General features: G+C 61.2%; 2 protein-coding genes across 2 annotated transcripts; both read left to right on the forward strand.

Annotated features, from left to right (window-relative positions):
- Window positions 1–637: 637 nt before the first annotated feature.
- Window positions 638–5,182, forward strand: LDBPK_110320 (PIF1 helicase-like protein, putative; the record flags this gene model as incomplete). The annotated part of the gene is made up of 1 exon (XM_003858961.1): window positions 638–5,182. One exon carries the CDS (start codon window positions 638–640, stop codon window positions 5,180–5,182), a length of 4,545 nt encoding a protein of 1,514 aa, XP_003859009.1.
- Window positions 5,183–8,057: 2,875 nt separating this feature from the next.
- LDBPK_110330 (PIF1 helicase-like protein, putative) lies at window positions 8,058–11,042 on the forward strand (the record flags this gene model as incomplete). The annotated part of the gene is made up of 1 exon (XM_003858962.1): window positions 8,058–11,042. The coding sequence occupies one exon, from the start codon at window positions 8,058–8,060 to the stop codon at window positions 11,040–11,042; it is 2,985 nt and encodes a 994-aa protein (XP_003859010.1).
- Between the last annotated feature and the right edge of the window lie 1,209 nt (window positions 11,043–12,251).

Genomic DNA, 12,251 nt, shown 5'->3' on the forward strand with positions numbered 1-12,251 from the left:
AGAAGACGATCACACAGCTGCCGCGCAGGAAAAGAGGGGCGCGTCACATCGACGCGTTGAACACGGAAGGCGAAAGAAGGTCGTCACAGAGAGAGAGTTTGGTGAGCAAGAGCCGTAAAGCGGAAGGCACACGTGTGCTTAAGCCTGCTGCGGTGGTTTGGCTGGCCCGTCTTGCTGCATCTCCTTCTCCCCAATCACGATTGAGCCGCCGCCGCCTTCATCAGCGTGTTGTGCACTGTGTCGGTGTGCGTGCATCCATTTATATTGGCATACATAGTCTCTCGGTTGCGTGCTGTAGCGTGTGCGGTCGTGCTCTCGATCTGTTCGGTTATTACGGGGGGAGAGAAGTACAACATCAGACGAAAGCGGGCACCAGTGCACAGCACTGCTACATGCATACGACGGCCCTCATAAAAAGCGTAACAGTATGGGATACCTACAAGTGCTCCTCGCGTCTCATCGCCACCTCACTGCTGCACCTGTGTGTCCCCGTGCTCGTGGTGCTGTTATGGCACCAGTGTCCAAGTGTGTCGCTGCGCCGTCGTGTATACCTCTTGTTTCTCTTCCTTCATCCTCCCCACCTCCCTCAGCATCGCCAGCTTCCCCCGTGCGTTCTGCAGAAAAGTGTACACAGCTGATGGTGAAGGCGAAGACACGGGACAAGGGGCGGTGGAGAGGCGGCGGTGGCTCGTACTGCGCCAGGGGAGCGTACATCGCTGTAGCGTCATCGGTGGTAGAGCCACTCCACTGCAAAAGAAGACAACGGCAGCTCGCGCAGCTGACTGTGGCGGCAGTGCACGTAACGCGGCACACAGCAGCACGGCGGTGGTACCACTCGCAGTCCAGGGAGCCTCCGAGTGGCGGTGATTTGTCACCACGTGCTGAATGTGGGCCCGCGCCATCGAGCGAAGCGGCTCCGTCCGAGTATGGGGACGCGAAGGAGGAGCGCCCATCTCTGCTCAGCGAGCTGCTTCGCCGACTACAACAGACGGCAGGTGTCTCGGCCGGCGGCAGGTGCGCGAGTGCACACGCCGCGGACTTGCCGATGGAGATCAGTGCTCAGGAGGGGGCAGCAGTGCCCGCTGCAGCGTCATCGGCTCTGGATGCGTCTAGCCGTCACGATTGTCTACGCAGTTCGGCAGGGGCCGAGGAAGAGGCGTACGTGCCGCTCCTCTTCCGGCCCGACTTTCAGCGCGCCAACCCACACGCGCGCCGGCACGCCGCCGCTGCGATTACAGCAGCGGAGCCAGAAGCAGCGGCACCAACGATCACAGTCGATCTTCGTTGGCGTGCCGTAGACGAGTGCGGCGTGCCGGCGGCACGCGGCAGTTTACGGAAACGCACCTCACACAAAACGCTTAAGCCAGTTGCACTCGAGGCCGCACCTGCGGCAGCGCGCTCACTCGCGCCACGCGGGGATGCGGAAGCGGCCAAATTAGGCGATCCACACACAGATGTCGCTGCATCGCCTGCGTTGGTGTGCAATGACGACGCGCTTCTCGAAGAGTTCGACATGGACAGCATCTCTGCCTTTGATCTAGGTGGCGAACAGGGAGAGGGGCGCGCGATCAACGAGGAGAGGCATCAACAGCTCGATGGCGACGCCTCCGCGGCGGCAGCATCACCAGCACATCAGGAAGGCGTTTCGAAAGACAACTGGGATGATCAGGCGTACGGCGCTGTTGAAAAGGACATCGAAGACGTGGAAGATTGTATCAGCGACGATGCCCTGCCCGTCGCACCTGCCGCCTCTGTCGGTGATGCTGTGCGGACAGCCGATAAGCGCACTCGCCAGCTCATATTGGACCCAGTGGAGTGGCTGGCCCAGGCCTCCGACGCGCCGCTCATGGACGAGGCCCTGCTCGAGTCGAACACGCACATCAAGGACCAACTTACTGAGGCACTCGCGCCGTCCGCTGCCGCCAAGTACACGGAGTGGCTTCGCCATCGAACGCACGATGCCGCCTTCAGCGACGCGGAGGCGGCAATCGGCGAAGCGCCGCCGAGCGCGGGCCATGTGGCAGCGATGGTCGCCAAGGGCTTTGAACCGGCAACGGCAGCATTTATGGCATCAGCATCGCAGCAGAGCATCGACGCCGAGGAAGACACGAGCTTGCAGGAGGCGCTGACTGCTGAGCTTTACGCCGACGTTTCTCGAGCCATCCGCAAGCAGCAGTGGCACCGACCGCGCAACAAGAAGGCGAAGCGCGGCAAGGCGGCCGCCGCCGCCTCCTCGATTCATGCTGACACAGACGGAGACCGCCTCACGGATGCAGAGCACCCGTCAGAGGCGCCTCTGAGTCGTGAGAACGACGCGGCAACGATGGAAGCCGAGGCACCGCCTCCTGCCGCCCAGTCTGCAGCCCCCCTCAACCCAGACGAGGGTGCAGATGGAACCGTTGGCGGTGCGCTGCCGGCACCTTGTCACGAAGTCGCTACCGCCTTGCTCAGGGCACCGAAGAGGGATAGCACGACTGCGCCAGCGGTGGAGTCGGGCGCACTCGTCTACAACATTTTTACGCGCCGTGTCGCCAAGGCTGGATCGATGAGCATCCGCACACTGGCACTGATGGGCATCGGCGTCGACCGAGCCACGCGTGAGCTCTGCGTGACGGACGGCGAGGCACTGCGGAACCTCGCTGGCGAGCTGCGTGCCCACCGTGTCTCCTGGCCAAAGTTCTGGTCGCGCGGCCCCCTTTATCAACAGATTGAGCGTCTCCTGAGCGATGCGACCGTCGAGGACCCCGTGGAGCGAGTGTCTGGGCTGCTGAAGTTGCAGTACAGCCGATCCCACCTGCAGCGGCAGAAGCCTGGTCTTGTATGCGGAGAGACGACAGAGTCGGAGCAAACACCATCAGCGGCTGTAGAGGCGACCACTGCACAGCCTAGTATGATGGAGAGCATCGATGATAAGCTCCTCACCCTTCAGGACCTTAACACAGAGCAGCAAGCCGTCGTGCAGCTGGTCATGCAGGGACATCATACGTACATCGGTGGCGGCGCTGGCACGGGCAAGTCGGTGCTGCTCCGTGTCATCAAGCAGCAGCTTGTTCGTGAAGGGCTGGCTGTGGCTGTCACGGGGACGACTGGCATTGCCGGCTCTCAGATCGGCGGGTGCACGCTGCATCACTGTCTCGGTATCAGCCCTCTCGGCGAGTTCACGCGTCGCAAGGACTTGAGCAGCTACGACGTCGTTATCATTGATGAGGTGTCGATGCTTTCACGAGATCTCTTCGAGTCGCTGGAGGTGCACCTGCGCCGCGCCAACAACATCAACCTCCCCTTCGGCGGTGTGCAGATGATACTGAGTGGCGACTTTCTGCAGCTCGGCGCCATTCACGCGCAGCCGCTCATCACGTCCACTGTCTTCCGCCGCAACTTCGTTCAGCTGAAGTTGCGCACGGCGGTGCGGCAGAACCGCGACCTGCACTTTGCCGCCCAGCTGCAGCAGCTTCGGCGCGGAATGGTGCCACTGGACCTACCGAAATCGGTGCGGTTCATGTCACGAGAGCAGGTGGTGGCCGAGCACCATGCAGCGTCTGAGCTTCGTGAGCGCCAGCAGGCTCAGCTGCAGCAGGTCCTGTCCACCGCAACCAGCGAGCCCTCCATAGACCCTCACACGGAGACAGTGGCGACCTCCAACGCTGCCGATGAGAGCCTTCGGACTCAGTCCGCGGCGGCGACCACGCCTGTGAGTCCGTTCCCACAAGTGAGGCGCCGCGACAGCGTGGCTGCATTCGTGGACGGCGCCGTGAACCTGTTGCCGACGAATCGCGAGGTCGACGCGACCAACACGGAGCAGCTGGACAGGTTGGAAGGGGATCTCATCACCTTTGCGCCTCAGCTCCTGCCCCCATCCCTCGTGGGCACCTGGTCTCCGACGTATGTGCTGCGCATCCATGCGCCACCGAAGCTGAACATGAAGACGTTCGCGCTGGAGATACGGCGGTACCTCGCCGCGTTCTACACACACGGGCAGCGTGCGTCGTCGCAGCCGTCGTCTCGCTTGTCAGCGCGACTGGCGCGTCGCGAAAAGGATGCCGCGGCGTCCTCCAGCACCGCGGCAGCGTCGGCAAACTTCAGTGACGGCGCGTGGCTCCTGCACCCCAGCCTCAGCGAGCGCAGCATTGTGTTGTATCCCCTCTTCGTCGACGCCTTGGCCCTCCGGGTGCGTCTGCCGCCGACGATGGACAAGGAAGAGGCGCAGGAGTTCTTGCTGTACCTGAGTGAGCTGGATCGTCATCTTGAAAGCATCGACAACGGCGTACGGGTCCGCGACGTCCTCGTTCACGCAGACGGCATGCACACGGAGCAGGACGAGTTCACTCTCTCGCAGTACGCCCAACGCACCCCGCTTGCCCGGCCACTGGGGCTGAAGATTGGCGCTCGCGTGATGCTCCGCACCAACCTTGCCCCGGGGCTCGTGAACGGAAGCCTGGGCACCGTTGTGGCCTTTCGCAAGCTGGAAATTGACCAGCTTCCGCGTTACATCGTTGGCAACGCGCAGCGGGAGGAATCCATCTTGCAGTACGCCGACTACTTGAAGTACGAGCAGGGCTTCGACGTGCCACTGGCGCCGGTATTGGACTTCAACGGGCGGCAGGAGGTGATCCCGCCAGTGACGCACTTTGTTGGAGGGCTGCCCAACACGCACTTCTACAGCATGGGGATCATCGCCCTGCCGCTCTCCTTAGCCTACGCCTTCACGGTGCACAAGGTGCAGGGGCTCACCCTGGTGGGTCGCGTGCACCTGGAGCTGTCCCGCATGTGGCCGTGTGAGCATCTGCTGTACGTTGCCATGAGCCGCGTGCGCAACCCGGAGCAGCTGTCGGTATCCTCTTTTCACCCCAGCCTAGTGCGTGCGGCGGCGGACTGCCTGCTATTCGATGACAGCCTGCCGCCGGTGACCCAGGCGCGAATCGCGCCGTACATGGTGGCGGCGACCTGGCGGCGCTCAGTGGACCGACGCAAGAAGACGGTGCTGAGGAAGCGCCTCGAGGCGTACGTGAAGAAGCGCCAGCAGAGGCTGCAGAGTGAGGCGAGTAAAGGCGACATCCGCGCAGAAATACGACTCCTGGAGGAGAAGATGCTAAAGCAGCGGGTGAGGGCGTCGGCCGCGCACCGCAAGCGTCGTAGCACCCCCGGCAAGCTGGGCGCCGTTGCTGGTTCCCCGATGGTGTGAGAAGCGAGAGGGCCGATATGCCGACACCGATTCAGCGGGTCATAGGCGATCCCGCATTCCCCGAAGTATGTCTGAGTCTGATGTTCACTGTTTTGGCCGGTACATGTGAGGAGGCTGCGGGGGCACCAGCACACACAGATATCTGTATGCGTGCACTGTATGCCTGTTGATGGGCGACTCGATGCAGAAGCCCAGCCCTCTCCACCATCACCGCCGCCGCCACCGGCCCGCTCCCATTGGCTTGCAGTCTGTTACCTCCTAAAAGGAAGTGAAAATCGACCCACAAGCAAACCACTCGTGTACGCAGCGAGGAACAAAGAGACGCATGCGGTCACGTCGGTCGGTCTGTGCGAGAGAGCGAGCACGCACGCACACGCACACCGTCGCTCGTCTGCCGACGATCACACGCCTCGAGGGGAGCAAGGAGAGAAAGGGGGGTGGCAAAGAACATGCACCGGAGCCGTCGGTGGCTCTGCCCCTTCTCGCCTCGCCCACAGCATTCGCGTCATGGCACGCCCTCTCTACCGCATTGCCTCCTCCTTATACTTCTCCTCCTCCGATCTCCCCACCCCACTCCCCATTCACTCCGTCACGCATCCACACGCTTGTCACGCCGGTGCCATCACAGAGGCCCGTAACGTGTAACCTACACTAGATTCTCTGTATATATCTCTCTATATACTGTGATCCTTCTTTTTTTTTGCTTCGTACATTGCGAGTGTGTGTATGTGTGCGTGCTTGTGGTGCTGGAAGGCCTTTACTTAGATTGGCGCCTGCCACCCTCCCACCCACCCACCTCACCCCGCCTTTTTGGCATCTTTCATCTCCCCCTCCCCGCCTCTCGGCGTCTCCGCTGTCTTCCTTCCTCTTTCTCTCTTTGGCCTTCGGTGCTCGAGCACGTGCGCCTGCGTGACCGAGTGCGTCTGTGTGTGCGCTGCCGGTCTCCTCTGTGGTATTTGGTACCTACACACGCACCAGCGCATCATCTACAAGTGAGCTGCAGCGGTAACCACACGAGAAGACAAGCGGCTGGGCAAGCGGGAGCGTGAACGGAACTAAACGAGTGCGAGGAAGAAGTGACAAGAGAGCAGCGGAGATCACGACAACCGCCACCCTGTTGTTCGCCTCCACACACACAAATACACACACACCGCCCCTCACGTCTCCTCGTCCCACCCGCCGACGCACACGCTCTTCTCTTGCGCTCCTAGAGACTCGCTTCTCTTTCTCTCTATCCACAACTGTCGTTGTGTCGTTTTTTTTTCGCACTTCTGTCCTGCCACACGGCTGCACCACCCACCAACCACCACACACCACCCGTGTGTTGTTTGGTGTTACTTGTTTCTACACGCACGCCATTCATAGAGCACATCTCCGTAACTTCTCCTGTACACATCTTTCTTTCCTTTGCTTCTTCTTTGGTTCTCCGATACATTGCGGTCTACCATCCTCGGCGCGACCTCTCCTGGTCCTCACCTTCCGCGCCAACCCTTCGCATCCCTCTCACTCAGATCGTCGTCTCTGTCGGTTGCGCGGTGGTATTCCGTTGCATCTTCCTGTTCTTGGTTCCCTTACTTTGACTCATTTTTCCGCTCTCCTGGTGTCTCGCTCCAGTGTTGGTCGTTGTACATTTTTCATAGTACCACACACACACGCACGCACACACACACACGCACACCTCTCCCCACTCTCTCCCAGGCGTGTCAAGCTCTTCCTTCTGTTTGTAAACAGGCGCCCTTCCTTGTGTTTTGTTTTCCTTCCTTCTTTCCGAACTCCCCGCACACCTTCATAGATCTTGATTCTCCTCCTCCCTCCCCCCTCCCCCCTCCCCTCTCTCTTTCTCGCACACGCACAACCGCACGCGCGCACCCAGTCCGCACCTTGCCACACCGCCCATCATCCCGTTGCTTCCTTCGAAACAAGCGTGTGTGTGGGTGCGCTCTCCTCTCTTCTTTTCGCTGTTCTCCTTTTGTTTCGGTTTCTTCCGCATCTCCTCTGTCCTCTCCGTCTCACGCGGATCGCACAGACGCTCAGGCCTCTCTCGGCCCTCCTCCTCCTCTCGTCTCGTGTGCTCGCTGTTCGTGGTGTGCTTTCCATTTTGTTCCGGTGTTTTGGCCGCTCGCCCAGCCCCACTCACCCCTCCTCGCTGACCGTGTGTAGGGGCACATCACGAACGGATTCTTGCTGGCGCTGCTCTCGCTCGCCTCCACAATAAATGTTTCGTTACTTTACGTCGTCCTCCTCTGCGGCGCGGCAGAAAGCCGTGCAGCTCGCCGTCTGCGCCCATCTTCGCACCAGTGCTGCGGTTCTGCACTCAGCCGCCGCCCACGCGTGCGCATCGTCAACGATCCGCGGCTCTGCTGCCGCGGTGCCGCGCAGTGCGTTGGTGAGCGCTCAGCTCACCAGCATGCGGTGGCAGTCCTCCCCCTCCTCCACGCCGCCAAAGCCGGAGGGTGGCAAGAGGCGTGGACGACCACCGGGCCGCAAGACACGCCGGTCCACTTCCGCAACAGCAGCCGCCGACACAAGGATGGCGGTGAGCGATGTCTCCCGCACAGAAACAGACGCCGCTCTGGATCAAGCAGTGGCCTCCGTGGCGCAGAAGATCTTCGCGGGCTCTGCCGAACCAATGCCAGCAGCACCAGCACCTTTTCCAGAAACTAGAGCCTTGAACATGCCTGACGCAACCCCCCTCACGGCACAGGTTACCAAGCTCGTGGAACCGCCGACGGCTGCTGCCGTCGGCGCTTCCGTGGAGGCTTCCAGGCATGCCGGTGCCACCGCGACACCGGCGAGCTCGTCCGCTCCATCGGTCGGCAAAGCAGCTTGGGAAGAAGAGCGGCCGAAGACCAACGTAGCAGCTACGCCGGATGTGATGGCGAAGCCGAAGAGGTCAGCAGGCCGACGACGCACGCAGCGGGAGACGGCTACACCAACACCAGCAGTCGTCACAGCCGCTGAGGCGTCGGTGGCGCCAGCGAACCCCGCCGCCGACGCGTTCCGCGAGAGCCTTGACGAGGAGTCCTTCTTCTCGTCACTCCTCCAACCAGGCAAAGGCGACTCCAGCATTGCAGAGCCGAGGGAGTCGACTCTCGTGTACAACGCTCTCACCGGTCGCATGACGAGCGAGACGTCGGTGACGATGCAATGCCTGCGCGAACTCGGCTTTGGCGTCAACGACCAGCGCCAGGTGATCATGAAGCATCCAGAAGTGCTGAACGCGCTTGCCGAGCGGGTACGCGCCGGAACGTCGGCGCTGCCGACGAAGTGGCCCGTCACTGTCGCCCGCGTCATCAGTGCGGTGGTTATGAACAGTAACATAAGCGATCCGGCGAAGGCGCTCGAGCAGATGATCCAGGTGAAGACAAACAGCGTCATGCGCAGCCGCTACACCTCCGTTGTGTCCGCGGTGAACAGCGACCTGGACGCCGCCATGGCGGAGACGACGGCGGCGGAGCAAGCAGGCATGAACGGCGGGCACGATCCGGATCAGGCGATCGAGCTCAACGACGAGCAGAAGCGCGTCATCGATATCGCCCTGCGAGGGCACCACTTGTACATCGGCGGCAGCGCCGGCACCGGCAAGACAGTGCTTCTGCGTGCCGTGGCGCGTCGCCTGCAAGGCCACCGCCTACGCGTTGCGATGACCGCCACTACGGGCGTAGCTGGGTGCCACATTGGCGGCTCGACCTTCCACCATGCCCTCGGCGTCACCTCCCGTGGCGAGTTCATGCGACGCAGCATCATCCTCGACTACGACGTCATCATCATTGATGAGGTGTCCATGTTCCCGCAAAGCCTCTTTGAGGAATTTGACCGCGTTCTGCGCGAGGAGGCCGGCACGCCTGATCTGCCGTTCGGCGGAGTGCAGATCATCCTGTGCGGTGACTTCCTCCAGCTCGGCTGCATCAACGAAAAATCGCTCATTGGCTCACCAGTTTTCCACAAGAACTTTGTGAAGATCCGTCTCGAGACGCAGGTGCGGCAGACCGCCAACTCCCAGTTCGCGAACGACCTGCAGCTCATGCGTCTGGGTATCGTGCCGAGCGATCTCCAGACGACGGTGCAGCTACTGCCGCCGGGAACCATGGTCGACTCCGCCGTGAATCTGCTGCCGACGAACAAGGAGGTGCATGCAGCCAACGAGCGACAGCTCCAGGAGCTGCCAGGGGACCCGCTGACGCTCACGCCAGAGACCGGCATCACCTCCCTCCAGTGCGAAACGACGGCGACGCTGCTGCTGCGCACGACGCCGGATTTCAACGAGGCCGAGTTTGCCCGCCACACCCGCTCTCTACTGCAGGCCACCCTTGACCTGCCCCGCGCCTCCCTCCTCTCGCTCTACCGTGTGTACGAAGACGGTCACGTGATGCGCGTCATGCTGCCACCTGGCGAGTCCGTCGCGTGGCGCGACGCGATGCGGGAGCGATTCCTCGAGATTGCTGGCCTGCTGAACGACCTGGAGCTTGGAGCCACGGTGACGGAGATCATCCCGAACGGAGACGGCCTGCACACGCCTGAGACAGAAGACTACCTGCACAAGGTTATGTCGAAGCACCCGATCGCGCAGCCGCTGACACTCAAGAAGGGTTGCCGCGTTCTTCTGCGTTCGAACCTCTCGAACAGCCTCGTAAACGGCAGCATCGGCACCGTCGTAGACTTTGTGGAGTGCAAGGAGGAGTCCTTTCCCGAGTACATCAAGACTGAGTCTGTGAGGCGCTGCGTCGACCGCTATCGCGTGTTCTGCTTCACCGAGTGCGGCATGCCAGTGCCAATGGTGCCCGTCGTCCAGTTCTACAGCGGCGAGAAAATCGCGGTGCCACCGTGGGAGTTCTCCGTTGGTGGTGGGCCAAACACGCACTTCTACAGCCTTTCGAGCGTCGCCCTGCCGCTCTCCTTAGCCTACGCCTTCACGGTGCACAAGGTGCAGGGGCTCACCCTGGTGGGTCGCGTGCACCTGGAGCTGTCCCGCATGTGGCCGTGTGAGCATCTGCTGTACGTTGCCATGAGCCGCGTGCGCAACCCGGAGCAGCTGTCCATGTCGAGCTTCACGGCAAGTATGGTAGTGGCGAACGAAACGTGCGTCCACTTCGACAAGGCGCTGCGTGGGGCGCTACAGTTGACCGTCGCTGACATCGCCAAGTACCCTATCTCGGCATGGAAGCGATGCAACGACACCATTTACCACCTTCGTTGCCGTGGCGCCTCGCTGCGTCGCCTGTTGGAGGGGGTGACGTCTATGAGCGGCAGCATATCTCCGCTGATGGTGTCGGGGAGCGGCAGCCCGCAGGCACACGGCAGTGCTCTCGACCGCTCTGGGGGAAGCTTCGCGTCTCGTAGTAGAAGCGACGGTGAGGACGACCATGAGGCGCTCTCAGCTCACGAGATGACGAGCACAAGCGACGGTAGTCGAGTGATGGTGCGTGTAGGCAGGCACGGTAGCGGCGGTACCGGCATGGTGGGGGAGGTCGACACTGATGACCTGGCTTTCAACCTAGAACACCTTAGCGCCATCCAGCAGTCGGTCCTCGTAGCGCGTCGCATGCGTAAACTGGTGCGGCATGTTGAGCGGGTAGCGAAGCTGACTGACGCGCGACACCGCACCAAGAGCAACGGGAAGAATAGCAAGGGGCCAGCGGCTCCGAAAGGCTCTGCGCACGCAGCGTCAGCTGCAGCAGCGGTCGTGAGTGGCAGCATTGATGCGTCGAGTAGGCGAGACGGAGCGGAGGCGGAGGAGATGGACGGTGACGAGTCTTGCGACGTTGAGCGTGCCGCCAGCGTCATGGCAGCCTCCGTAGCAGCCGCGGCAGCGGCGTCGCCCGCCGTCTCGCTTGCCATGGGCGAAGAGCACACGTTTTAGGCCTCCCTTTATCTTTATGGATGACGACGGTGGCGCCTGCCGGGAAAGAGTCGGAAGTGGGGTGCGGAGGGTCAGTCGGCTCACGTGTTCTCCCCCGCCCCTCCCTCCACAACATCCCCCATTGCTCTCTCTCTCTCGAGGTGTGCGCGTGTATTTGGGCTGTTGATACCATGGCAGGTGGTGGTGCTCCGCTGTGCTGCACCTGCGCATGTGTAGTCGTGTATGCGTGTGCGACCACGGTTTGGCGTTGTTTCTTTTCGGTATTCTCTATGTATACATGTGTAGTTGTTCTCTCTTCATAGATGCACGTCCACACACACACACACACGCACACAGGGAGAGGCAGAGAGATAAGGTCGCGACAACCAGGGCGTACGCATGATAGTCGCGACCACTGTTCTGCTTATATATATATATATATATATGTGTGTGTGTGTGTGCGTGCATGTGTGTACTTTCTGGCGGCAATCCAATATAGACGCACGGGTCCGATGGCTGGGCATCACGCAGAAGTGGAGCGGGCGAAAGATGCACAGCAACCGCACGTGTGGTGAGCCCGAGACGAGGGAAAACAGTGACGACGCAGCGATGCGCCATGCAGGCGCATGCGGTAACGGCAGCGTAGACAATGTGCATTCCTCTGTTTATGCCTCCCTCCTTCTCCTTCGATCTGTTTATCCCCTGAATCGACCCTCTTTGTTTTTTTTTTCCGCGTGTCGTGTAGGTTGCGTGTTATTCGTGCGTGTGTCTCTGTGAGCCCTTTTTGTTGTGGCGGGTGCTGCTTTATCGCCTGGTCGCTCCCGTGCATCCCCCCTTCTGTATCTGTCTTTGCTGCGTATGCAGTTAGATGTCGCTGAGGTGTGACGACTCCGCCCCTCACCCCTTCCTCCCTCACAGTACAGCAAAGAGGGGGGAAAGAAACGAATGCCCTTCTCTTCCGTCGCCCGCCTTCTCGCTCGCGCTCTTTGCATGGTGTGTGCGCGCACACGCGAACACGCGCACATGCGTATATACATGTACAGATGCGTATGGTGCTGATGCGCTGCCGGCGTGTGCGTGTGTGTGTGTGTGTGTGTGTGTTTAGTTCTCTCGTTCATCTGTTTGCCGTGATGCCTCCGCCCTCCCTCCCCCTCCCCACCCGTTGTATTTCTGTGCAATGCGCACGCCCTTGTGTGTACGTGCGTGCATCTTCTGGTGGTTTGCCCTCCC

This window comes from Leishmania donovani, chromosome 11 (genome assembly GCF_000227135.1).
Source record: "Leishmania donovani BPK282A1 complete genome, chromosome 11".
NCBI classification, from domain to species: Eukaryota; Euglenozoa; class Kinetoplastea; order Trypanosomatida; family Trypanosomatidae; genus Leishmania; species Leishmania donovani.